The sequence below is a fragment of the Centroberyx gerrardi genome, chromosome 7 (assembly GCF_048128805.1).
Source record: "Centroberyx gerrardi isolate f3 chromosome 7, fCenGer3.hap1.cur.20231027, whole genome shotgun sequence".
Taxonomy (NCBI): Eukaryota; Metazoa; Chordata; class Actinopteri; order Beryciformes; family Berycidae; genus Centroberyx; species Centroberyx gerrardi.
Genome location: NC_136003.1, coordinates 29,263,761 through 29,290,564, shown reverse-complemented (window position 1 = coordinate 29,290,564; position 26,804 = coordinate 29,263,761). Strand labels below are relative to the sequence as shown.

Below are 26,804 nucleotides of genomic sequence, written 5' to 3'. Positions count from 1 at the left end.
TGGACAGTGTGACCGGTCTGTTGAACGAGGCAGAGGGGAAGAACATCAAGCTGGGTAAAGATGTCTCCAGCCTGAGCTCCCAGCTGCACGATGCACAGGTACATGACACCAGACATGTAGGTCTGGATAATATATTTTATTGTGAAGCCATATCTATAAAACAGTCCCATTAGGGAGCATTCAGGACCAATGTTCCCTCTAAGCTAATAGTTGTTGTCCTATGTATAATAATAATAAAATAATATGTTGTCAAACCCTATGTCTAATAATTTATCACAATGACCAAATGATAATATCTCTGTCAGTCATCAGTTAGAAACATAGTCATTATCAGTTTTGGTGGCAAATGATATTAGATGCAGAAACTTTGCCATAGGTTAGGGTTAAGTGAATTGACACCAGTGTTATTCCATTCAATTTTGACTATACTATATCATTATATAGTATTAGATTTGGATATTGTTGCACATCCTTGAGACCGCAGCATGTGCACCAGAGATTCCAGGACTATCAAACACAATGCAAAATTTGAATTGATGACTTGCTATTGCTAGTTGCTTCAGAGGTTGTTCTTCACCAATTGTCACCTTCCATTTACATGATACAGGTATTTGGGTGATGTTCTTTTCCAAAGCAGCTCACTATGAGTGCTTCGGTAGAATAAGCTTCCATTCTACAACGCACTAAACTTACAAGCAACCAAAATAAAGGACTGCAATGTTCAGAGCCTTAGTTCCCTGAAACAGAATATTTTTTTAGAGGAAATAAAGTGAATTGAGAGGAGAAATCATTCAGTAGGAGGAATCAGGTACTTCTTAAACTTCTCTCATCTCTCTGTCCTCTCGTTTCCAAACTGACGCCTTTCTCCATCCTCCTCCTCCTCCTCGTCCAGGAGCTGCTGTCGGAGGAGACGCGTCAGAAGCTGAACCTGTCGGGGCGTCTGCGGCAGACGGAGGAGGACAGGAACAACCTGATTGAGCAGCTGGAGGAGGAGAGCGAGGCCAGGCAGGCGGTGACGAGGCAGGTCTCCAGCCTCAACATGCAGGTCAGTGCTGTTACACAGAAAGAGAAGTTAGAGCGCCGTTACAGTGAGAGAAACACAGAGAGAGGGTTACACATAGAGACAAGTCAGTGCTGTTACATAGAAGGTGAGATCTGCGCTGTCATTCTGTCAGTACCGTTACAGAAAGAGGTCAGATAAACAGACAGGTCAGTACTTTTAAAGTGAGATAGGTCAGTGATATTACAGAGAAGAAAGAGAGAGACAAGTCAGTGATGCTGCACAGAAAGAGAGCTCAACACTGTTACAGAGAGAGGTTGGTGCTATATACAGTCATCCAGGTTAGTACTCTTAGAGAGAGTTCAGTGTTATTACACAGAGAGACGGGTCAGTACTGTTACACAGTCAAAGTCAGCTCAAGGACTGATATGTTTTGCTTTGCAGTCACTTGTATGGTTTTGAAAGAACAGTTAAAAGGATTTACTGAGTATATCCATGGACTTATCCGAATCTGCATTTATTATTTGCATTTATTTGCACTGTCTCTATAGTTGTATATTATGTACATTACCTTTATTTTATTTTAGTACCTATTTTCTTTTATTACCTTCCTGTACTTGACAATACTTGACTACCTTGGCACTGTCCGCCAATTGCTGCTGTGGCACCTTAATTTCCCCAAGGGGATCAATAAAGTACTATCTTATCTTATCTTATCTTATCTTATCTTATCTTATCTTATGATTAGTGCCATAACACAAACAGATCAGTTCCATTTAACAGCCAGTACAGTTACAGAGAGAAGCAGGTTAAGGCTGTCACACAGAGAGTGCTGTTATAATCTGTGGTCAAACAAATCATTGTTCATCATTATTGAGACCATTTCAGACAATCAGTCGAGACATGACAAACTCCTAAGCTAACTCTAACCTTTGATCCTTCACCTCAGCTGTCTGACTACAAGAAGAAGCTGGACGAGATGTCGGGGAATGTGGAGCTGCTGGAGGAGGGGAAGAAGCGTCTGCAGCGTGAGCTGGAGGCGGTCGGCAGCGAGTACGAGGAGAAGGCCGCCGCCTACGACAAGCTGGAGAAGAGCAGGAGCCGCCTGCAGCAGGAGCTGGAGGACATCCTCATGGACCTGGACAGCCAGAGGCAGCTGGTCTCCAACCTGGAGAAGAAGCAGAGGAAATTTGATCAGGTTTGTCTTGGCATACAGACACATCTAATGGTTTCAAATATGTTTCAAATTGAGGTTGCAGGCTGTGAATCCACATTTTAGTGACGTTTCTGTGGAAAAGCAGTCAGTTTTTCCACTACAGTGTTGGGTGGTAATGTGCTGCTCAGTAACGCATTACAGTAATACTACTACTTTGTAACAAATTACTATTTCTATTTTAGTAAAGAAATTACAGTTACCAAACAGAAAACTAGCAATATTCCCGTCCCCTGATTCATTTTTGTTAGTCATCGCCCTCTCACACAAGCTAGTTTACATGAGAAATGGCATCAAAATATATTTTCTCTGCAAGTATTCCCATGAGTTTGATTTTATTAAGTAAAAAGATTAAAAAAAACATTGCACATCAATGCTGTTTGGTTTCCCTGATCGTTCATAGAAGAGCAAACTGACGTATCTTGATTTTGAACGTAAGAGAGGATACAATTGCCAATTTGGGGGTTGCAGTGGAGAAATAATATCACAAGCAGTGTAATGATCAAATCTAACTCAAGGGAATAAATATTAAAGTAATATTATTTTTGAAATGAGTAACTGGTAATACAGTAATCCTTAATGCAACACTGGTCCCCTATCATCCCAAATTCTGATATATTTCAGCAGATGCATTTTTATGGAAAGAGATTAGTGCCACAGACTGTATTTGAATTATAAAAAAAAATTTGAAATTGTCATACTCATATTGAACTGTTGAATTAAAAACATTTATTTGTTGATTCAATTAATTCAAAAATTGAAATTGTAAATTGGCTTGAAATTTAATTTGATTTTTATTGAATTTAACTTTTAACTACAGTTTGAAATTCAGTTGAATTTCCCAAATGTAATTTAGTGTTTACAAATTATTTTTTTTATTTTATATATTCAATAAATTCAATTTTAGAATTCAACACGTCAGTATGAGCATTACAAATTAAAATGTATGCAATTCAAGTACAGTCTCTTCTGGCACCAATCTCTTTCCATACATTTTTAGCCATTAGGCATCTTTCCTTTCTCCTCTCACCTCCTCCCATCTCCTCCCTCCTCGTCCACGTCAGATGCTGGCTGAGGAGCGGTTGGTGTCCTGTAAGTGTGCGGAGGAGCGGGACCGGGCGGAGGCGGAGGCGAGGGAGAAGGAGACGCGGGTGTTGGCTCTGTCCAGAGCGCTGGAGGAGAACCGGGGAGCGCTGGAGGAGGCCGAGAAGAACATGAAGGCCCTCCGAGCCGAGATGGAGGACCTCATCAGCTCCAAGGACGACGTCGGCAAGAGTGTGAGATACAAAGCCTCATCAATGAATGAATGAATGAATGAATGATTTGCTGAGGGGATGTTGCTTAAAGCTGTTCATATAAAATGTATAGCTAGGATTAGGAGTCAGTTTGGCTTTCAAAATATATGTGTTGTAAACTTTGAATCCTGGATAGAGATTTTAGAGATTTTTCTCTCTGAGATTTCTGCACTTCCTTCTGCATTGTACAAAAATGTACAAAATATGAACATATATTATACTTTCCCAAATTTCACCACAATTTCGAAAATCTTCCCCTAAGTGATAAAATACAGTATATTTTTGGGGAAAGAAGTGAGTCTGCCACATTAGCTGCTAGATACAGTGTGTCTTTACCTGTCATAGTTCAAGACCAGACACAATGAAAGCCTAAAAACACCATTGTCATCAGAAAAATTGTTTTAATGATTATTTGGTAATAGAATTATTTGTTTATCATTTTGACAACTAGTTATTCAGTACTGTCATTATCATTTTAATTTGGATTTGTATATGCTGCTTTGGCAATAAGTACCTTTGTATTTCATGCCAATAAAGCTAATTTCAATTTGAATTTAAAGCTTAAGTTAGTTTTGGGCCTTGGGTTCAGTTTTCTTGATTTTCCCTCCATCCTCCTCCATCCTCCCTCAGGTCCATGACCTGGAGAAGGCTAAGCGAGGCCTGGAGACCATGGTGGAGGAGATGAGGATCCAGATGGAGGAGCTGGAGGATGAGCTGCAGGTTGCTGAGGATGCCAAGCTGCGTCTGGAGGTCAACAGCCAGGCCCTCAAAGCCCAGCATGAGAGGGAGCTGCAGGCCCGCGACGAGATGGGCGAGGAGAAGAGGAGGCAGCTCCTCAAACAGGTGGAGCAATCTTTAATCTTGTTTATCATGTCACAGCGGGTGATATTTGATGGTTCAAACGTAGCTTTAGACTTCTCTCTTTGCTTAAACCTCCAACGTTCTCCATCCCCTGCCACGTCCCTTCTTTCCTTTTGCCTCATTCTCCCCTGTTCTTCTCTCTGCCCTAACTACTTTTTTCTAACCGCTCCCATCCTTGTCTCGCCTCCTCCTCCTCCTCCTCCTCCTCTCCGTGCTCCCCTCGCTCCCCCAGGTGCGTGAACTGGAGACGGAGCTGGAGGAGGAGAGGAAGCAGCGAGGCCATGCATCAGCTGGCAAGAAGAAGCTGGAGGGGGAGCTGAAGAACGTGGAGGACCAGCTGGAGGGCACCGGCAGGGGGCGAGACGAGGCCGTCAAGCAGCTCCGCAAGATCCAGGTCAGTGGACAGAGGAAGAAAGCTTTATTCCAAAAGTGGAAAAAGAATATTACCTAAAACTCATCAATCAGTATCATCAACCCTCTAAATGATGTAGGATTAAGGCTGTGAAATGATAATTGTTTTGTCAAGTAAGGATTTAAGTTACCTGCTACCCTTTAAAAAGCACCTAAATTTGTTTTAATTTTTTTGCTGTCAGTTATAGTAACACTAGGTGTCACTTTTCACCCTATATGGGTTTTTATAGGATTGATACAGATTGTTTTTTGGGTTGAAGCTACCAATAGCTGATATATTGTGAAAATGATATAGCAGGAAACCTCCTCCCTCCTCCACCTGCTCTGCCAAAAACTACAAATTGGCTTCCAACAAATCCAGGAGCAAACATGGGACTGGCGGCGCTCCAAAAAACTTCCATATAAGCCTTCATTAGAGCATCGACAAAACTTTTCCACGGTTTTTCATAGATTCGTTGAAACCCAGCCAATATTCAATATCCTTAAAATGGTAAGAAATAAAAGCTTTGTAATGTAACAGGGGCTAGCAAGTTTTGACTCAAGAGTTCGACGCATATTTTTGGATTGAAACTGACGCCTTTGTGCCGATATTCAATATCTTTAAATTTGACAATTGACAATTTTCATAGCAAAAAAATTACAAAAATTACAAGTATCCAGTTATCCAGTTACAAGTATCCCCAGATTTGATACCCAACGATACCCAAATAAAAGGCCAATATCGACCCGATATGTTGGGAAACCAGTCCCACCCCACACATGACACCACCCGCTGCGCTCCTGCAGGGCCAGGTGAAGGAGCTCCAGAGGGAGCTGGAGGACTCGCGCGCAGCCCAGAAGGAGGTCCTGTCCTCGGCCCGGGAGTCTGAGAGGAGGGCCAAGGCCATGGAGGCGGACTTCATCCAGCTGCAGGAGGTAAGGCTCAACGGCAGCATGCTGCCCTCCAGGGGCGGGAGGAGTACCGACATGTCCTACTGAAGTGGAAGTGCTGCGCTGAAATTTTACTTGAGTAGAAGTAAAATTACTGGTGTGAAAATATACTTAAGAAAAGCAAAAACTAGCTTATTAAAGTTGGGTCACTTGAAAAAGCAGAATGATCTTTCCCATGCAATGCAAAGAAAACAAGAGGACAAAGAGTTTGAACTGGATTCCCTTAGTTAAAAAGACACTTTACAAAGTTAAGTGCATAATGAAAGTAAAGCATGACAATTGAAGGATGTGTTTGTGGTGGTTTCTGTGCAGACCATCTGATGACATTCACTGGCTTTCCCTTAACTTGTCTCCCTCACTCATCGCATGTAAAATAGCCATTTTCTGATATAATGAAGTGTCTCCAAAATTTGTACTCTGCAACAGATGTGATTTAAAATGTAGTGAATACTTTAGTCAAAGTATACTTACATAAAATCGAAATTAATGACTTCATAAAATTCTCAAAAAAGTACAAGCACACTAGAAACCTTGGCTACTCAATTACAGTAACAAGTCATTGTAAATCGTTACTTCCACCTGCATTGCCTTCATTTCACTCTCACACTCATTATCTGTTTATTCATATGTTTCTTACCTTCTTTATTCCATCTTTCTCTTCATCCATCCATCTATCTATCTATCTATCTATCTCTACGTAGGAGTTGTCGGCAGCTGAGAGGGCTCGTAAGCAGGCAGAGGCCGAGAGAGACGAGCTGTCTGAAGAGCTGGCCAGTAACTCCTCTGGGAAGTGGGTGACATGGCTCAATTACACTCACACTGTACATTTTAGGCTTTTAGACACCCTTGTCCTCAGCAGCTTACAATGAGTGTATCAATAGAAAAAAAAAGCTTCAATTCCTAGATCATCAAAATATTAGAAGCAACCAAACTTCAGGAGTGCAAAAATCAGAGCCTTAGTGACCTTATAATATTTGTATTATGTACGTGTATTTGTATTTAAAACATGTCTAAATGAGTCCTCATACTCTTCCTGCTCCTTCTCCTCTTCCACCCATTTTCCTCCCTCCGATCTTCTTCCTCTGCTGCTCCTCCTCCATCTCCTACTCCCTGTCTTCCTCCATCCTTCCCCCTCTCTCATTTCCTTTCCTCCTTCTCCTCCCTCCCTTCTCTTCCTACATCCCCTCTCCCTCTCCTCCTCCTCCTCCTTCCCTCATCCAGGTCACTGCTGTCTGATGACAAGCGTCGTTTGGAGGCGAAGATCAGCCACCTGGAGGAGGAGCTGGAGGAGGAGCAGACCAATTTGGAGAGCTTCAATGACCGGCTGAGGAAGAGCCAGCAGCTGGTAGGGGAGAGGACTAGATAGAGTTTAGAGTGGACTAGTGGACTAGATAGAGTTTAGAGTGGACTAGATAGAGTTTAGAGTGGACTAGATAGAGTTTAGAGTGGACTAGATAGAGCTTAGAGTGGACTAGATAGAGTTTAGAGTGGACTAGATAGAGTTTAGAGTGGACTAGATAGAGCTTAGAGTGGACTAGATAGAGTTTAGAGTGGACTAGATAGAGTTTAGAGTGGACTAAGTAGGGTTTAGAGTGGACTAACTAGGGCTTACAGTGGACTAGATAGAACTTATAGTGGACTAGATAGGGTTTATAGTGGACTAGATAGATGTTACAGTAGACTAGATAAAGCTTATAGTGGACTAGATAAGGTTTATAGTGGACTAGATAGATCTTATAGTGGACTAGATGGATCTTATAGTGGACTAGATCGGGTTTATAGTGGACTAGATAGGGTTTACAGTGGACTAGATAGATGTTACAGTAGACTAGATAAAGCTTATAGTGGACTAGATAGAGCTTATAGTGGACTAGATGGATCTTAGGGAGGAGAATAGGTTCTAGATAGGGTTGCTCATGTTTGAGGCCAGGCTAATGACACTCGGTTGGCCACTGACGTGTGTTTCTGGGGAAGATTGTGAGAGAGAGAGAGAGAGAGAGAGAGAGAGAGAGAGAGAGAGAGAGAGAGAGAGGAATGACATGCGACAAAGGTTCTGGGCTGAATTTGAACCCAGAACGTTGCGTTTACATGGTACGCGCCTTAGACCACCGAGCCACCAGGAAGCCCCCCACATTTCTGTATCTTTATTGTACTTGATGAACGAAGTGATCCTGGTCCTGATGGTGTCTGGTCCTATCTGGTGTCTCTCAGGTGGACCAGCTGGGTGCGGAGCTGGCGACGGAGCGCTCCTCCTCCCAGAGCCGGGAGGGGTCCAGGCAGCAGCTGGAGAGACTGAACCGAGAGCTGAAGACCAAGCTGCAGGAGACCGAGGGTCAGGGACGGTCCAAGCTCAAGTCCTGCATCGCCGCCCTGGAGACCAAGCTGAGGGAGGCTGAGGAGCAGCTGGAGTTCGAGAGCAGGTAGGAGGGGATGCTGGGAAATGGAGTTCAGAGACAGTTCCTACCCGCACATCTCAAGTATGGGAATAAGAAACTGTCAAAAGAAGTTGTACTTGTGTAATAAGATGTGTTTGTAACATGACGTGCAAACTTCTAACACAAATGTGAAAATGTGTACTCCAACTAGTAAACTTGAGAAGCAAGTGTTTGAAAATGTAAAATATGTCTTGTGGCAGAGAGAGTTTGGTCAGGACTGTTGTTTGTGTGTAAAATCTGTTATTATTACCAATTGTTATTATAAAATATGGTTTGACCAATACATTGGTTTGCAGATCAGCCTTTAATAAAATATCAGATATGGACAAATGAAATCCACCTCTGATATGATAGATATGAGGCAATTTGATTAACTTTTCAAAGTTTTTTCCACCGTGACAAGAATAAAGCTCTGGGGTAAAACCTGAATCCTTTTAATTTTCTGACAACTTGTCAAATTTAAAGATACTGAATGTCAGCACAAAGTATCAATTATTGGCTGCTTCAATCCAGAAAAAAAATTGGTGTTGGCATTTAAAAAAACCCATGGTGGTCAAACCCTAGGAACTGTCAGTGTAAATAATGACAATCATTTGTCATTATTTATTTCTTTTTTACAATTTACTGGACTACAAACGGACGAGTATTGTGTGACTGAGTGCTGTGATGACGTTTTGTGCATCATGTTGTGCAGAGAGCGGCAGTCCAACGCCAAGGGTCTGCGTCAGAAAGAGAAGAAGTTGAAGGATCTGACCATCCAGACAGAGGATGAGAGGAAGCAGGCGCAGCAATACAAAGACCAGGTGACCCTGCTGCACAGCTAGCTAGCTATCATTACTGTGGCATGTGTACTTATAGTATGCTACATTAAGATCTGGTGTTTGTGTAAATGACTTGGACTGAAAGTGATGAGATTTGTTCCAGCAGACGACTGAATTTAAATTCTGTTTTCTGAATTTGTATGGAATGATTGAATTTATTGAAGTTGAAACTGATTATAGAAATCAAACTCATGATGCTCTTACCAAGTTTTTATCCTATTAAAACCATATTGCATTGAAAAGTCCTAGATATTTAGTTTTCTTTAAGATATTAAATTGATACTGGACTCTTGACTTGTTCTGACTTGACTTGCTGTTCTACATTTAGACTTGAGACTTGACATTAATGACATGGACTTGACTTGGACTTGACTTGGTAATCCACATTTAGACTTGAGACTTGTGTCTAAAGACTTGAGACGTGGTAATTGCCAAAATAAAGGCAACACCTGAGAAAATGAGGGATACAAAGTATAAATGAGAGCAGGTGCTTCCACACAGGTGTGGTCCCTAAGATAATGAAGCAGTTAACGTCCCATCATGCTTTTGATCATGTATAAAAATACTGTGCAGACCCAGCAGCCCATTATTTTGGCTACCATGGCTGGAAGAAGATATTTTAGTGACTTGGAGAGAGAGCTGATGGGGTTTGTTTAGCTTCAGTGATGCAGACTGCTTGACTTGCTGATGTTTGATGATGAAATGTGGCTGAGATTAAGTTGGTAGAAGGTTTGAAACAAACAAAACTATAAAACAACTACTTTCTGCTTCCTCTCCTCCCCATCTCCTCACTGGACACCTCTCTCTCCTTCTCACCTCACCTTTCCTCCTCTTCCATCCTTCCCTTCCCGTCCTTCCCTCCGCTCTGTGCAGGCGGAGAAGGCCAACGTGCGGGTGAAGCAGCTGAAGCGCCAGCTGGAGGAGGCGGAGGAGGAGGCGCAGCGCGTGGCGGCGGCCCGCAGGAAGCTGCAGAGGGAGCTGGACGAGTCGTCCGAGACCAACGACAGCCTCAGCAGGGAGGTGGCTTCGCTCCGGAGCAAACTCAGGTACGGCAGCAAGGCGTAGAGGAGCAGACTCGTGACTGGAAAGGTCGCCGGGTCAAATTCACTGAATAATTGGGAAAATCGGGGAAATTGGGAATATCTAGGTTTCCCAAAATCTGCTTTAACTCAGATGCCATCTTCATTCCACTGGCTTGGTTTAGTTGGAGTGTCTCAGGGTCTGTGTAATGCTTAGCGATTTAATATTCTAATTCAAAATCCAAAAATAGAAAAATGGAAAATTTAGTGCAATATTCTAAAATCTCAGTTTGAGAGGGGATGCCAGAGTGTGTCCTTTGCTTTCTGCTTCTCCAAACCATTACTCCTTTTGCCAAAAAAAAAGGTGCACATCGGAGTCGAAGGTGAAAGAACACTTGAAAAACGGAAGATAGAAAAATAGAAAAATAAAGGATTTTTAAACTTACACAGTAAAATAAAATTGGGCATTTTGCAGAAGAGGTTGGGAAGAACAAACAGTTTAGTGTCCAAGATCAATATTTTAATTTGGATTTATTAAAAAAAATGACAAAATGACAAAATAAAAAAATACAAATCTCATATCTATTTAATTATGCATTTATCCAACTGGCAACAAATTGAGATTTTAGTATTTTGCCCTAAATTTCCCAGTTTCATTCCTTGATTAATTTTCTTTACCTGCTTATTCCTATTCAGGGGCTAGAGTCTGTAAATCCCAGCATGCACTGGGTGAGAGGCAGGGAGTTTCTCTGGACAGGTCGCCAGTCCAGCACAGATTTCCCATTTTTCTATTTGACTTTGAAGTAGAATATTAAACTAAAGTATGACTCGGACTCTGCAGTAGTTAACACATATTTCACATTCATCCCTACTCGTTTTTTAGACTTAGTGCCTAAGAGAAGAACTACAGAGACGTTAGATGATTTGTGATTTTAAATATTCCTTTTCCTCCTTCCATGTCTGGCTGCTCCTCTTTCCTTCCTGTCCTCAGATTCTACTGATCCCTCCTCACACTGTCCTGGGTTCAGACTGCAGGCTTCCTGGGAATATTCTCCTCCTTTCTCATGGTTTTATCATTTCTAATCACCATTCTAATCCCTTCTACCAATTTCTCCTAATTCCAACTCAAACCTTCAGCTTTGGGAGGGGCTTAAACCATTTTTTTTTTTTTTGGTAAATCTCGCTTTGCAGCAGAGCCACCAAACTCTCCCTGCTCTCCATTTCTCAAGTCTTCCTTTGCCCTTTCGTCTTCCTCTGACTCCCCTCCCTCCTCCTTCCTCCCCCCTCCCCCCTCCCGTCCCGTGGGGTGTTTCCAGGCGTGGCGGGGAGGCGGCCTTCGTCAGCTCCAGCCCCCGGAGCGGCGGCGGCGGCGGCGGCGGCGGCAGCTTCATGCGGAGCGCGGGTCTGGGAGGGAGCATGAGCCGGAGGAGCGGAGTGAAGGAGAACTCAGTGGAGCTGCAGGAGGAGGAGCCTCCCTCCGCCTATCTGGAGCCCCGGGGCGACGGCAGCGCCTACTACCCCCCCGACGAGTAGACAGCAACACACACACTTAGAAGAGTCCTGAATAGGGATAGACCGATATATTGGGTTTGCCGATACATGGCGCCGATATTGGTCTTTTATTAAAAATTGGATATCAGTCAGTGTCATCCACCTCTGATATGATGCAGTTTGATTGATTAGATATTTATTGTAGAATTGACACTGGTTGTCTATGGGAAGCACTTAACCTGAATTAATTCTAATGAGACATTTTGATCAGATTCCACACAAGTATGCATGCATGTATTTTGTTATTATTATAATTATCCTCGGTCTCAGTGGAGAGTTTTAGTGTCCCATGATGGTCTAAATGTTGTTTCAGAGGCTTTTCCATCTTGATAAGAAAACAAATCTGGGGAAAACACTGAATCCTTGTCATTTTTTAACCTGAAAACTGTCAAATTTAAAGATACTGAATATTGGCACAAAAAAAATATATCGTCTATCGGCAGCTTTACTCCGAAAATATCAGCATTTGCCTTCAAAACCTCATATCAGCCGAACCCTAGTCTGACAAGCCAACCCTCCCCTCCTGCTTCTCTTTGTCTCTTTCTAGATCTGTGAAATTATTTATTACTCACCTATATGTTTTTGGTTTTGATGTGAATCGTGATGACAATTTTAATGATATCTCTCCTAAAAACTTCTATTCTACTTTGAAGAATTAAATACACACAACAGAAGTGTGTTTAACCTGCAGGCCAAAAATAAAATCTATGCAGAGCCTTGCATGCACATGAGGTCCGACATGAAATCTACCGTATAATTTGCATTTTTCACACCTTTTAATAACAAGGAAATCTCACAAACTTCAAAAAAGCACAGCGTTTGTATTTTTGAGTTAACTTTTTTTCCCCAGTTTCTACCCCCGACAGCTTCTGCTCATCCATTACCTGCAGCAGAAACTTTGAAGTAAACAGCTGATAAGATCATGTCCAAGCTGATCCCAAATCAGTCTTACTTAACTTCCTCTATAAACTAAATGTCAGCTGCCACAGTTTTTCTGTTTAAATCAGGAGAGGAGAGGAAGATTAAGACATACGATTATTTCACCTCTGTTGGTTATTATATCTGTTCAGTGGAAGCCTAATGTTTCGATAAAGGGGTTATATTCCTTATTTTTAATCACATAATTGCTCCTTGTGCACTTTTACCGTTTATAATTATATATTTCTCTGATGGTTTTCAGAATATTCAAGAGAGAATCTATTTATTTGGAAATTGAATGTGAAATGCTATTTGTATATTCCTTCTTCAGATTAGCCATCGGTGTGATTTATACCTCTGAGTGCCTCACAGACACACGGTCATATATAGAGCTAGTGGTCATCTTATAGATGAGCGATACGGAGGCGGGAGTCAGGACTTCTTCCACATAACCCATTCCACAGTGATTGTTTTGATGCAGGGCTCTTTGCTATGTGAAACCAATGAAGTGCTATTAAAACCGCTACCAAATCCTCACAGGACTGCCATCTCACTTCTTCCACATTTTTACAAACAAGCAAAATAAATACACTTTCTTTTGACAAGACAAGTTTATTGCAGACACATCTTGCCCTGTGAGAAGCAGGCAAGCGGCACCAAGGGTGAAAACAACCTTCAAACACAAGTCTCTGCATTCAGTATGTGAGTTTGTAAGTAGCTACACAGAGCTGAGCGACACAAGGCAAAACACACAGAGACTCACACTTCCACACACTGACACTTGACCTTTTCCTGGAATGTTCCACTGTGCTAGTTGACCTTATAGTCACATGGCGGCCATTTTGAATACTCAGGATGGGAAACTAGAGCGAGTCCAGCCGCCTCTGTCCTGCTGCTGTGTACCAAGATACACACCAGTCAACAGTCTGGACACACTTGACTGAATGAATTATGTTTCTCATTCTCTTAAAGCCATTTTGATCTAAAGGCTTCTGCATAAATGCTTGAAAATAGTTTCTTAGACAAATATAAATAGTGAAGTTGATCCTATGTATGAATTTCTTTCCAAAGCCTTTGCCTTTCCATCAAGGCGAAGGGCGGCTACTTTAAAGAATCTAAAATATAAGATAGTTTTGATTTGTTTAACACTTTTTTGGTCGCTGCATAATTCCATTTGTGTTATTTCATAGTTTGGATGTCTTTACTATTATTCTAAAATGTGAAAAATAGTAAAAATAAAGAAAAATGTCTGTGTCCAAACTTTTGACTGGTAGTGTACATCATACAAACACTTATCATTTCACAGATTCCCCACTGAAAAACATATCTGAAAGATTTACATTTTAATATATTTAGTCCTCTGGCCTAGCTAGCTAGCTAGTAAGCTAACTAACTTCCCTGCTAAATTGAAAAAGTCGGGGTTGTTGTTCTCGAGATTACTGGCTAATTTGGTGACTGTTAGGTTTATCTGTATTTTGTCCTCACTTATGCGTTTAAGTAATGCTATTTTTATATTTGCCAATCTTCCGGGTAGAGTTTCCCACCTCAAGTGTTCAAAATGGCCGCCACGTGAATAATGTCCATATTGCTTCATTCTAGCCCTGAGCAGCTATAATAAGTCAGTCCTGCCTAGAGACTCAGCTGACACACTACACCACTACAGTCTATGTTAGTAACACTACAAGTGAGCCTGTCGTTTACCTTTTCTCTTTTTTAACATAAAACACAAGTAGCCTTCACTGAAGTATTCATACGTCCTCGTTAACAGAAGGAGGTTCCAGTTACACTCCTGGTAAGGCAGAAGTAACGCTCTTCAGAGCAGTGGTTCTCAACCTGGGGGTCGGGACCCACAGGGGGTCGCAAGATCATTTTTGGAGGAACATGATGATTTATGGGATAGGAAAAAAGCATATCTCTACTATACAAATGTATTATCTATTTTTTCTGATTTTTCTCAAATTTTTTTGTTGTGTAATTTTCTTGTGAATTATGAATAGTTTTCAGCCTCCTCTGATAAGGAATAAAATGAAACAACCTGAGAAGGGGAAATCGTTCTTTGGTTGAACTCTGCACACTGGTGACGGCGATCGTGAGTAGACATCGCTTCGTTTTAAGCAGTCACGAACCAAAAGGGTGCGAGCACTGCAGCAGTGCTCGCAATGCTCCCTCTGAAGCAGCACTGCTTTACAGGGAAGCATCGCTCCGCAGTCTGAAGGTGCCTCCTCCACTCATCTGCACTGATGGACCATGGAAAAACTGGAGACTAATCCTAAATCCATGAACATTTTAAAGCCCATGTTCTGTGTGTCTACATGGGAGAAAATATATTGGAAAAATCTATTAAAAAGGATCCTGACTGATTGGCTGGCTGATTTCCAGTTGAAATTCTGCAGCCAAAACAAACACTGCGTCCATCAGGTTTATTTCCATCAGGCGGATGAGGAGAAAAGGCAGTTCAACACTTAAAGAGGCGACGCTCCTTCTGGCACTGGGCTCAACTCTGTGGGGAGGGAAAGTGACAACTCAAGCCTCTGCTAGTTGCACTCACTGTTAAAAGAAAGTCCTTATTCATTTTCCTCATCCACAGAAACAATATCATTTTCCATGAACAATTCACTGCAAACTAAAATAAACTAAACTGAAACAGAGCGTTGCAAAAACTCAAACCACATGTAATCACAATGCCTTTTTATGGAGAATTTGACTCTCTGACATGGTAAATTTATTCTGTTTTATATCAGTTTCCCTATGGAGAAGTCAAGCTGTTCTGTGAATGCGACCACCAGAGGCCAACGTGACGCCTTTCCCTCCCTGTAGCCTCACAACACTTCAAAAAGACAAAGTGAGGCAGCAAAACGCTTAGAAAGGCTCTAAGGCACAAAGACTTGAGGCGGCAGAACGCGACGTTTCATCGAGTGCCTTTCGCTGACACCGTTTTACTTGTCTTTCTGGCAGTTTTGCTATCAGTCAATAAAACTGAAGGCACCTGAGCGCAGCGACTCGACCAGAGCCAAGCGGATGAGACGCAACATCATCATCTCAGTTGCCGTGGGATACACAGCGGGCTCTTCTCACAGACGCCCTGATAAAAAATACTTACGGCTCTCCACAGCGATCAAAGCAACAACTTCCCTGCAGCCCGCTAGATCTGTTGAACCGTAAAGATGTATATTTACATTCTTCTGCTACAGTTTGAAACAGTTTTGCATTACATTGCAGTACCTCAGTCCACAGCAACTTGGAGCAACAGGAACACACTGTTGTCTCCATCCACAACAATGTCCACAGCCAGGTCATACACACCAAGTCTGTTTAGCAAACATAAAACCCAGCCAAAGTTAATAAATTGTTTACATTATTGCCTCCTCCAAGATATCCCATTTCATTTGTTATTACAGGTTTACATTATTGCTTAAAATTCAAATATTCTCTGTCAAAGGAACCGTCTTTGACTCTCCAGCTACTTGCTGTCTCATAACAGTCTTAACTCTAAATAACTGACCCCCAAATCAGTAGTCATTTCACATCACCTTCTGTGTTTTCCTTACTAACTAACCAATGTCAAGTTGCTTGCACTGTGCATGTTAAGGACACAGAGATACCGCTTACGTTACAGCGTCAGGTACAGCAGTAAACATTAATTGTCAGTTCATAGTGACTACTAATGTGATCCAATACTTATACTGAAAAAAATACTGTTGCCTTAGACCATTCAATTGGGGTTACTGGACGGAAATTATGAAAATAATCCATGTTTCTCTATTCGAAACATCCCACATCATTTATGAAAAGGGAAAATCAATAAACTTGGCTCTGATTTCTCACCTGTTAAATGTTTGGATTATATTTCAGTATTGGGGGTAAAACTCTGATACCGATACTCTATTTAGGCCTAATATCAGCCTGATAGTCTGAGGTAGTATCAGTATTAGCGCATCTCTAGCACAGATTTAACAAGTTTGGATAGCATAGGTCAGCCTTTCTGCTGTATTTTTTTTTCATAAGTGTAGGTTACAGTGCTGAAAACAATTTTCTTAGCAACTTTTAGAATAAAAAAAAAACTTTAACTCTAAACATGAGGACAATAATTTGAATTTAAGATGGAAATGTACCTAAAGTACAGTATTATTTTAAATTCACATGCTGTGGCATGTCAGCATGTGAAGTTAGCGGGAATTCAAATACCGAACTCTTCTCAGCTCGAAAGTTATTTTCCTTTCTTTCTGCCTAAAACATGAGTTGACAGCGTTATATTTTTGGGGCAAACGACAAGGCTGTACGTGTTTCCCTAACCATTTTAGGTGGGATTTAAAAACATTTTCAAAAACCACTTCACGCAATGTCATTGTGTAGATAAAGGTGTCGTTCCAGTGCTCAGCGCTCGGCCTCCCAAAGAGCAAAAAAGCGCAACACACACGTGACGCACCAAAACAGAGGAGGGAGCGGGGTGGTGGGCCAACACACGCAGCACAAGGCGGATAAATTAGTTCAAACTAAGTGCGAGTGCTAAAAAGAAGTCCTTTAAAATAAAATAAAAAAACTCCAACTCTCAGTAAACTTCAGCTGGTAACAGACGTCCCCGAAGTATCCATGGGAAAAACACCCGTCCACGGCATCACTGCAGCTTCTTGTGGGAGCGGTGTCACTTCAAGAGAAACTGGGGAGGCGGTTTGAAACCATCTGTGTGATGCGCTGACAAAGCGGTAAGGCTCACTGAAGGCTGTGACACACAGTACCGTTACAGTGCAGTGTCTGTGGGGCAGCTTGGCTGGAGGTACAGGAGGGACTGAACAGGAGGAGGGGGAGGAGGAGGAGGAGGGGGAGGGATGGAAGGAGGCGGTGGACGTTTTCTCTTTCACAGCAGCAGCTTGGGTCCCGGTCCGAAGTCTAACCTCTTGACGAGCCTGCACAACACAACAGACACACTCATAGAGCTTATACTGCATCCAGCTGCTTCTCTTAAACCCATTAACTAATAAATCTATCATGTAATATTTGGCACACATATATAAAAAAATTCTAGCCTTCAGAGCGGGACCAGTGTGGTCCAAGGCTGCAGATTCCACCTTTTGACTTTATTTGTCCATCTGCAATGTGTAAATATTGACATAGATTCGACCTAGTTTGACTAATGGATTAATTTTATGTTTTCAGAGTTTAGCCAAAAATGTGTAACAAAGATTACAAATGTGACTACACCTGTTGCTGAACCAGTGCTGAATCAAAAATACTTTATCTAGATACAGCCCTTTGTGTCAGAATTCAAAAACTTCTGCGAACATTAAAAAGCAGCATGGTGACAGCATGCTGAATACAAGATGTGTGCTGTAACTGCTGAAATATCCAGATCTAAATGAAAAACCCAGGCCCAAATAAAATCACAAGAGAATCAGTTGTTTTAGGATGTAAAGTCACCCGACTCAAGCAGTTGATATTAGTTAGTTGGTCGATCTTTGATAAACACCGAGTGCTTTTCATGGTTGAAGCAGATAAATGCCTGCATTAAGGCAAGTTAATCAGTCCTCTACCAAAGTGGAATAATGGCCTTAACTGGGTTTTTACAGCAGTGCCACATCAACTTGTTTTCTTTTGGTCAAATCCTCTCTAGCTTCTGTCTATTTGGAATGGATCAAGCTGCTATTTTCCATTATTTCTCTCCATTTACCCGGCCCATAATAGGCGTTACATGGTTGCATCACTTGACTGGTCAGGACACTGGAAACTATCTGGAGATCTGCTTTAATCCCGGTGGCTGTGCGGGACAGGACGCCTCACCCCTTGTTGTAGAGGCCGTTGGTGGAGGGGGTCTCTGAGCCGCTGTTCTGGCCCGCCGGCGCCCCCTGTCCGCCCGCCAGGCCGCCGCGGCTCACCGTCTGCTCGTGGACGTAGTCCCGACACGACGCCAGCTTGGACTCCAGGTTCTAACAGGGGAGAGGGAAGACGGACAAACCTTCAGCGTTTCCTCTGTAAACACTCAGCAGCAGTGCGTCACCACAGGAACAACACTACCATCACTGCTACAATTAGAGCTGCAACGATGCCACTTTTTCAATGCCGATACCGATTATGAGTATGAAAGTTTAAGTATCGGCCGATCGAGTACCGATCTGATGCATTACTTTTACTGAACAGTGCAGGCTTACTTCCTTAGTTTGGGGTCAATGGACAAAATTATTGAGATAAAATCCTTGTTTTTCCCACTGTTTGAGAAATACAGGCTTCTATGTGCCACAAATGCATAAAATCAAGACAGTTTGCTTTTATTTCTTACATGTTACTCATGGCTTTTGGTATCAGATTTTACTCTTGGGTAAAATCTCCGATACCGATATTCCATTTTAGCCTGGTATCGGCACCGATACCGATACCAGTATCGGTATCGGTGCATCCCTAGCTACAATAAATGCAATATTAAAAATAACAGTAAAATTTTAATCCAATTTCCCTCTAAATCCGTCTAAAAAGAGTAGTCCTTCTGTATGGAATTGATGCATTTATTACAGTGAAGTATCTCGAGAAAGACATTTTCAGAAATCGAACCTGCACTACAACCAGGATCAAAACAGAAATGGATGTGGAGCAAAATATTAAAAAAGTGGGCTATTGGGAAAACAACTGAGGAAAGCGGAAGTTTGGAAGCTCTGCAACAATCCCAGCTCTGTTCAGCAGACCACATCAAACAGCACAGAGTAAAACCACAGGCACCCTGCGGCATCACATGACGGCCAGTCACTTCCACAGAGTCGCACGCCTCTACCGGTTGCCATCGGTTGATTAAAGCGCCGAGGGTGACCGGGTCAATTCATTCGGCATGGAGTTCTCCTCGGTCCCCTTTGAGCGCCGGGTAAAGGATCAGGAGTGCGGCTCTTACCCCGACTTTCCTCAGCAGCTCCCCGACGATGTTCAGAGCCGAGATCCGCGCCGATGTGGTGAGAGGAGTTCCTGACAGGCTTTCACCTGGAGAAACACACCCAGAGTGAAATCCAGCTCAGTTCTGTACAGTCCCATGGTACCATATAGACTTATTCCTTCAACTCTTCTCTGGAGAACACAGTAATGTTAGCAAACATAGCTGACAGAATATTACCTACATATATAGAGGCACTGCTTATACACCAATGTGATTTTTCATAAAATGCCAGAGTATGTGTTGCCTTAATATCATAAAGAGATTTAGCTGTATATTGTTTATCACCACATATCACTGTGTAGCAGCAGTCCATGTAAACTAACAGATGAAGAACCCAGCTCATCTAAATTCATTGGCACACGAGAAGAGGATTATGGAAGTTGTGTGAAAAATCGTAGCTACGGTGTGAAGATTTATAATTTAAAGTTTCATAATAATACAACTTACTCTTATTTAATTAGATACGGTACTGATGTAGTTTGAGAGTGTACAGCTATAGAGGAGTGATGTAGTTTGTGTACAGGTGTATAGAAGTGAAGTGTCTCTCCCTGATCTGAATTGGGCTCTTGAAGACCATGGTGTTGTGGTGAAAACACCCGCACAAAAAAACAAATAACTGACAGAAACTGATCTAATGACAAAATATACAGGCACTACAAAGAGAGTCATGTGCAGCTGATAAACCGACCTCTGCTGACGGAGGGAGGCGGAGAGGTGAAGGAGTCAGCTGAGATGGGCAGTCTGGAGGGGGTGGAGGGGGACGCAGAGGGGAGGGGCTGGTTAGAGGAAGAGGTGGTTTTGTCCTCCGCCGTCCTCTTGTCTGCGGGGGTGAGGGGTGGGGTGGGGGGGGCAGCGGAGGAGGAGGAGGAGGAGGAGGAGGAAGGATCTTTGGCTGCACTGCTGAGGGAAGGCTTCCTCTCCTGCTTCTGCTGCACTGCCAGCTCCTGTCTCAGGTCTGTTACACACACACACACACACACACACACACACACACACACACACACACACACACACACACACACACCAAGAAACAATAGTAGCCAGTTACAGCCATGCAATAGAAGACTTTCAGATTATGTAACTTATTAATTAATTTAATAGACGGTTAATTTCTATACGTTTTTTGACTGGGAACTGATCATTTCACCACTGATATACATCTGATGAGTTTTGTATTTAGATAATGTCAGCTTGTTAGCTAGCTAATCATAGTATCTGGTCAGCTAACCATCACTCCTGTGGTTGCCGTTTAGCACAATAGCTAATGTTGCAGCTAGTACCTGCATGTTAACATTAACATTGGTTGTTTTGCTAAATGAGCCTGCTGGCTAGTTAGCTAGCTAACAGTTTGTTCAGGAGACTAGGGCTAAAGACAAGACAGTTTACTGTGTCACAGTAACCTACATTTGGAAACAAATCCACCTCATCAGACCATTCACAATTAACTACAATGTTACTGTATGGATTCACACCCACAACTTGTATTTTTTTTCAAGGTATCTCTCATTTTCTAGCCTGATTCTTATATATTTAGCCAATATTTGCACACAGCCAATTCTTCAGTAGGCATCCAAGATGGCACCAGTTGTCTTTGCGGGGAGATGCAACTGTAAAGCCTCTAGCAATATGTTCCTTCATGTTCCATCTGACAGGAGATGAGATCTTATGGCATCTTCAAAAAGGTCAGCGGGGTCAAATAATAATGAGGGATCCAGAACTAACTTGAAACACTCATCCACCATCTGTGGTATTGGAGAATCCTGGTGGCTAATGCTAGAGCTAGACTGCTTCTGAGCTGTTATGTAGGTTCATGCTTAACAGCAGCAACGGTCTACTTTTAAGTGAAATACCACTTTATAATATAATCAACAGTTTCTATATAAACAGGGCATTGTGGGATTATTCAGACCTCTGGCCTCGTCCTTCAGCCTCTGGACGGACTCCAGGAGGTTCTCCTTCTCATCCAGCTCGCTCTCCAGGAAGGCATTCCTCTCTATGACCTGGTTCATCCTCTGCTCAAAGTCCTCCAACGACATGATGGTCGCCCTGAGAGAGAGAGAGAGAGAGAGAGAGAGAGAGAGAGAGAGAGAGAGAGAGAGAGAGAGAGAGAGAGAGAGAGAGGTAAATCAGTTGGTCTTTTAAAAAAGTGGTTGTGCATACATTTTCTTGTCCAAAAATGGAAAGAGTGGTGTATTGATTTTTTTCACCCAGCCCTAGTGTGTGTGTGTGTGTGTGTGTGTGTGTGTGCGCCCTCTGACCTCTTGGCCCTCTCCAGGTCGTCGTTGGCCTGCTCCAGCTCTCTGATGTATTTGTGAAGCTGGTCTCTGATGGCCGTGGTCTCGGCCAGGTCTCCCTCCAGGCTGGAGATCTGGCGGTAAGCCTCCGAGTGCTGAGTCTCATACTTCTCCTGGCAGGGGGGCGAGGACGTCAGGAGGAGGAGGAGCCAAAGAGAGAGACGGGATGGTATTGGTGGAGGAAGGTAGAAAGTGGTGTCTACATAACCTACTGAGCAACAAACTGAACTGCAACTCCCCGATGAGAACAAGACACATCATGAGGGTTTCCATGCAGGATTAAAGTCAAACAATTACACAGCTAAGATTACATAAGCAACTATTAGGGTGTGATTTGGGCTTCATGTAAGATCCCATTGAAACTTGAATGCAGCAGCACCCATTCCATGTCCAAAACAGTTTGGAGCTGCTTAGTTAAACTAATAATCTGGGACGTTTTCATATGAATGAATGTGTGTTTTGTTGAATGTTGAATTTGTGGATTACCACTTCAAAGGCTCAATAGGTATTTTCAGCTTGGCATCGCCTGTGGAATCACTGTCACCCCCGTTACTGGCTTTCTTTTAACATAATTACTTCTTGGATAGATTTTTTTTTTCACGCCTAAATGTTTTGTTTAAGCTTTTGATGCAAGAGCTGACAGTCTTTGACAGGTTAAATACAGTATTTATATGAGTTATGAGAATATAACAGGTTTAGTCACATTTGTAATCTTTGTCATTTTTGTATCCAATTTGATTTTGAAGACAGGTTAAGCTCTAAATACAACTAGGTCAAATCTATGTGAATATTCCCACACTGCAGATGGTCAAATAAATTCAAAATGTTGTAATAGCAGACAAGGATCAAGCTGCACTGATAGGCATGTTAGCTGACTGCCATTCAAATCAACACATTACCATTATAGGATGTGGTAAACCATGTAAACTGTATTCACATATAAAAAGCCCTTGAGGGCAAATAACTGTTGTACAGCTGTATACTGGGTGTGAATCAGAGTGACTTCATATTCCCTGGAGGCACAAAATCTGAGCTCTGCCGCTTCCTGTCGGAGGCGGGGTTTTGGCAGCGTGTTACAGGAAGTGTCTGACGGCGACTGAAACATCTCAGTCATCACAAAATGACACAGCGGCAAGCTTAGGCGTGCTTTGGCCAAACGCCACGAAGGCTCCACATTCCCCCGATCCGACCGCCGTCTGAACCGAAGCCCTTTACTGCCCTGACAGCTTCCTTCAAAAGCTGTTTGTCACTGTCACTTGCAGAGTGAGAATAACCTTTCCACTGTGCATGCAAGTGAGCTGGAATTTCAAATGGGGCCTGGGCTTCTGAAGTCTCAAAATTCTGTGTGGGAGTTGCTCTTTAACCGCACCCTTGAATTAGACCTCAGATCTGACGCAAAAACTAAAGACTGAACACATAAAATCTGTCAATTTACACAACTTTCCTGGATGTTTTTTTTGTTGCCAAGGAAACATTGAGGTGCCGTTAGCTCTAAAGTACTAAGTAACAGATCAACTAATAAAGCGGAGAAAAAAGGGGAGAGTCAACTGTGACATGATTGGAATGGGTCTTATGCTAAGCACTGCCATCCCCTCCAGACACAGGCCCAGAAACAGTCATCAGCTGCCTTTCTCTGCACTGAATCAACCCTCTGTGAGTGTGTGAGTGTGTGTGTGTGTGTGTGTGTGTGTGTCTGTCTACTGTCTACTTGAAGCCCTCTGCTGCCGTTCACCGCAGGCAAATGGGAGCCATAAAACTCAACTTGTCTTGCTATCAGCTGATGAATATGGAAATCCCCAGTCAAATCCACATTAGAAGGGTTGTCATTTAGCTGGACGCAATTAAAACGATCCTTGCTCGGGCTGCAAAGACATTTACATGCGTAACAGCCCTGATATGGCTTTTATGCTGGGGCCAAGGCTGCAAAACCACATGGAGAGAAACATACGGCCAGGCCCAATATTATAGAAGCTTCTCAAAGCCTTCAGGCAGGATTAGGAGCAGGACTGCGTAGTGCTAGATTGTGTACATCTACAGTATCCTTGTGCATGGGGGCAGGACTGCGTTGTTTTCTATTGAATAATCCACACTTTTGATACGTCTCATTCTTTTATCTCAGGGTTTTCCAGGTATTTCATAATTATTTGCCAAATATTAAATTAACTGCACTGTTTATACTTTCAGCCAAAAATAGGCATTTTGAGAAGGTTCTTTCATTCATAAACCATTTTTCAAATTGAATTACGAGAAAAATGACTATATTGTGATATATACCATTAGAGTCCAAAACCGTCTAAAAATATTGGGAATTTTGGCTATATCACCCACCACTACTGATGAATATGGAAACATGACAGTTATACCCAAGGACTTCTGATAGTGGCAGCAACTGAAACTAGTCATTATGTGTGACCCGCTTTATCAACAATCAGCACGAAATGTGGTTGAGGCAGAATAGTCTGAGCACAGCCTGCGTCTTTCTGAACATCCCGTCTCAGGTCGTGAATGTATGTCACCGGGACCCGGAGCCTCTTCTGCAGAGAGGCTTCTGTACCTTGTAGTTTTCCAGCTCCATGCGAAGGCGGTTGTTGCCGGCGAGCAGCTCCCGGTTTCGCGCCTCACACTGCTTCAGCTCCGTCTCCAGCTCCACCTCGTAGTCCCGACTCATCTGCTGGAACTCCTGCAGCTCCTCCTGGGCCTCCTCCGCACTGCGCGCGCACACACACACACACACACACACACACACACACACACACACACACACACACACACACACACACACACACGCACACACACACAGAGTAGAGGTCAGCAGTTGCCTTTGGGCATTTTCACACCCAGTTGATTTGGAGCAGTTATTTCAAACCCTGACTCAGTTTCCCCCCTTCGTTTGCTTTGTTTGGTTATATGAGAACACAGCAAACACACTCGGGTTCGAACCAAAACACTCGGACCCAGACCCGGTTGAGAGAGAGGTTTCACAGGACATTTCCAAACCAGCCCTAGAGCGCTTAGTTTGGAGGGAGAACGTAATCCGACCGTGTTGCCATTCAACCACAGGAAGCACTAGGGCATTATGGATTAAACACGAGTCTAACATCACAGAAACATGTTTAAAAGGAAAACAGAAAAAAATGCACATTTGTTTAACGTGTCAGCAGAATTCTGTTTCAACAAATTAAACTGTAAAACTGTGAAATTAAGTGAGAACGTATCAATTATTTATTCAGAAACTCATGGAGGGCTGTGAATAAAACATTCATGGACATAGTAGAGTTGTACACTTTGGCCAAGCCCAGTTTATTGATTAAAGTTGGACTGAGCATCCAGGGAATTGTATAGAATCAATATACCAAATTCGGTCCTCAAGGAGTAAGTGTGGGTGAACAGGGAGTTCAATCCAGTACTTTTTAAATCTACAAACTTTGGCTAACACGTGCATGCTGTATGGAACAACAGTAAGAATGGATTCTGGCCTGTTAAAGTTAAGAAAAGCCAGGAGACCCACCTCTGCCGGTGCTTGTCAGCCTGCTCCTTCCAGTACTCCAGCTCCTCTTCCAGGGAGCCGAACTGAGGAGGATCCGGATCCCCCATCGCCAGCCACAGCGGAAAGCAGATTCTTCTACACACCAAGACTAGTCTAGTTCAGTTAAAACAAAGAATTCAGACAAGAGTTGGCAAATGGGGCTATTTGATTTAACTGAACACAGGATTGTCATCAGTGTAGTCCCGATACATCCCGTTCTGTAATGTAGAAAGTAGTCATGCCAAATTCTGTTCAAAAATCTTCCAATTCATCGCTGCATTGCTTATCGACAAATGCACACACCTCGTAGAACATGACTTAAAACCTTTGACACATTATTATTGTTTTCTGGTAAATTCGGCATACGTGTTATCCACCAAGTAGAGCTGTATTTCAATAAAATCTCAACTTTTAGAATTAGTTCACACTGCTCGCTACCGCCCCCACGGTGTATTTTTGTGGAAGATGACTGGGAAAAACAGGCGAACCAATTCTATAAATTGACATTTTATTGAAATAAGTGTTTCTAGGTGTATTGGATGCTGTGCCGAATTGAAGAATGGATCTTATCTATTCGTAAAATGTCTTTAGTCATGTTCTACGAGGCATGTACATCTGCTGATAAGCAAGCCAGTGTTAAATTGACAGATTTTTATACTGAGTTTGGCTACTGCAAGCTAAAATAAAAAGGGGAACTACCTGAAAGATTATAGATTTCTCCTCAAATGGGTTGCTAACGTTGTTTACCTACTAGTATAAACATTGTCGAGGCTAGAAGAGTAGTATGTTCTACTTTGATTAACTACGTAGAGTTCAGAAAACAGACGAGAAAGTGAAAAGAATGCCCTTAGTAAATGTAAACTTGTTAGCATTAGCTAGCCTAGCATTGACCATTTAAATCCCAGTTGAGATGCTAACGAACATACCATATAACGTTTCACATTAGCTGCCTCCGATTCAGCGTTGAGGAGTTTATAATTTCCCCTGAATCCTCTTGATGTACTGAAGAGAATGATCAGTGTTGCAGTGAAGGTTTGCAGGTTAAAATGAAAGCCATTGCGATGAAACAAAAATATTAGATGAGTTGTCCGAAGTTGAAAACGACAAAGTTGCGGCTTGGAAGGACGAACAATGCAAGTTGCTGCTCATATTGTCCACAGTAATTCACCAATCACAAGTTAGCTGGCGGTCGTATACTCTCGCCATTAGTCATTCGACTGTCAATCAAATGTCGAGAGGCGGGATCAGAATCGTTGTCCAATTAGATTAGTGATGTCACTCTGTGGAGGATCTGCATAATCTTCACGGTCTAGACGTCTTGGTTTTGACAGATTACCAAAACTAATGCTGCCTTCAAGTGCTGTCGGAAATATCCAAACTGAGAGTTGAGCGCAGATGAGGGACCAAAACAAAGTGGTAAATATAACTGGAAAAGTGGCTTTTCCTATGAAGTTGTCGAGATCGTACGTTTAGGGGATGGAGTGCATGGAAGCCGTGTCAACAGCTGATGGTAAAAGTGATGTATAAGACAACTTCTGGCTAATCAATTTTCTCCTCTTCATTGGAGAAAATGAATATCAGGTATATAATTAATTCTGCCACTACAGCATAAATTTGCAC

The 26,804-nt window shown here is 42.5% G+C and overlaps 2 protein-coding genes across 3 annotated transcripts in view; one reads left to right on the top strand and one right to left on the bottom strand.

The window, feature by feature from the left end:
- Positions 1 to 12,989, top strand: part of LOC139907954 (uncharacterized) — a 36,908-nt gene extending 23,919 nt beyond the window's left edge. Inside the window, exons 31-43 of the mRNA XM_078284408.1 lie at positions 1 to 98; positions 893 to 1,045; positions 1,950 to 2,198; positions 3,278 to 3,490; positions 4,139 to 4,351; positions 4,602 to 4,763; positions 5,567 to 5,695; positions 6,412 to 6,500; positions 6,932 to 7,055; positions 7,922 to 8,130; positions 8,840 to 8,948; positions 9,840 to 10,012; positions 11,302 to 12,989. The exon at positions 1 to 98 is cut by the window's left edge and continues 7 nt beyond it. Coding sequence (XP_078140534.1) covers positions 1 to 98; positions 893 to 1,045; positions 1,950 to 2,198; positions 3,278 to 3,490; positions 4,139 to 4,351; positions 4,602 to 4,763; positions 5,567 to 5,695; positions 6,412 to 6,500; positions 6,932 to 7,055; positions 7,922 to 8,130; positions 8,840 to 8,948; positions 9,840 to 10,012; positions 11,302 to 11,518 — 2,138 coding nt within the window. The 3' untranslated portion in view covers positions 11,519 to 12,989. The remainder of the gene's footprint in view (positions 99 to 892; positions 1,046 to 1,949; positions 2,199 to 3,277; positions 3,491 to 4,138; positions 4,352 to 4,601; positions 4,764 to 5,566; positions 5,696 to 6,411; positions 6,501 to 6,931; positions 7,056 to 7,921; positions 8,131 to 8,839; positions 8,949 to 9,839; positions 10,013 to 11,301) is intronic.
- Positions 12,990 to 16,696: 3,707 nt separating this feature from the next.
- Positions 16,697 to 26,291, bottom strand: LOC139907984 (nuclear distribution protein nudE homolog 1-like). 2 transcript variants are annotated; one of them, XM_078284866.1, is made up of 9 exons: positions 26,111 to 26,291; positions 25,167 to 25,402; positions 24,213 to 24,366; positions 21,623 to 21,771; positions 21,274 to 21,410; positions 20,053 to 20,319; positions 19,326 to 19,411; positions 18,230 to 18,375; positions 16,697 to 17,358 (listed from the first exon to the last, which is right to left on the bottom strand). In XM_078284866.1, exons 2-9 carry the CDS (start codon positions 25,250 to 25,252, stop codon positions 17,310 to 17,312), a joined length of 1,074 nt encoding a protein of 357 aa, XP_078140992.1. In that variant the 5' UTR covers positions 25,253 to 25,402; positions 26,111 to 26,291; the 3' UTR covers positions 16,697 to 17,309. The 2 variants fall into 2 exon arrangements, with proteins under 2 accessions (XP_078140992.1, XP_071750632.2); XM_071894531.2 differs by having other exon boundaries at positions 25,167 to 25,298.
- Between the last annotated feature and the right edge of the window lie 513 nt (positions 26,292 to 26,804).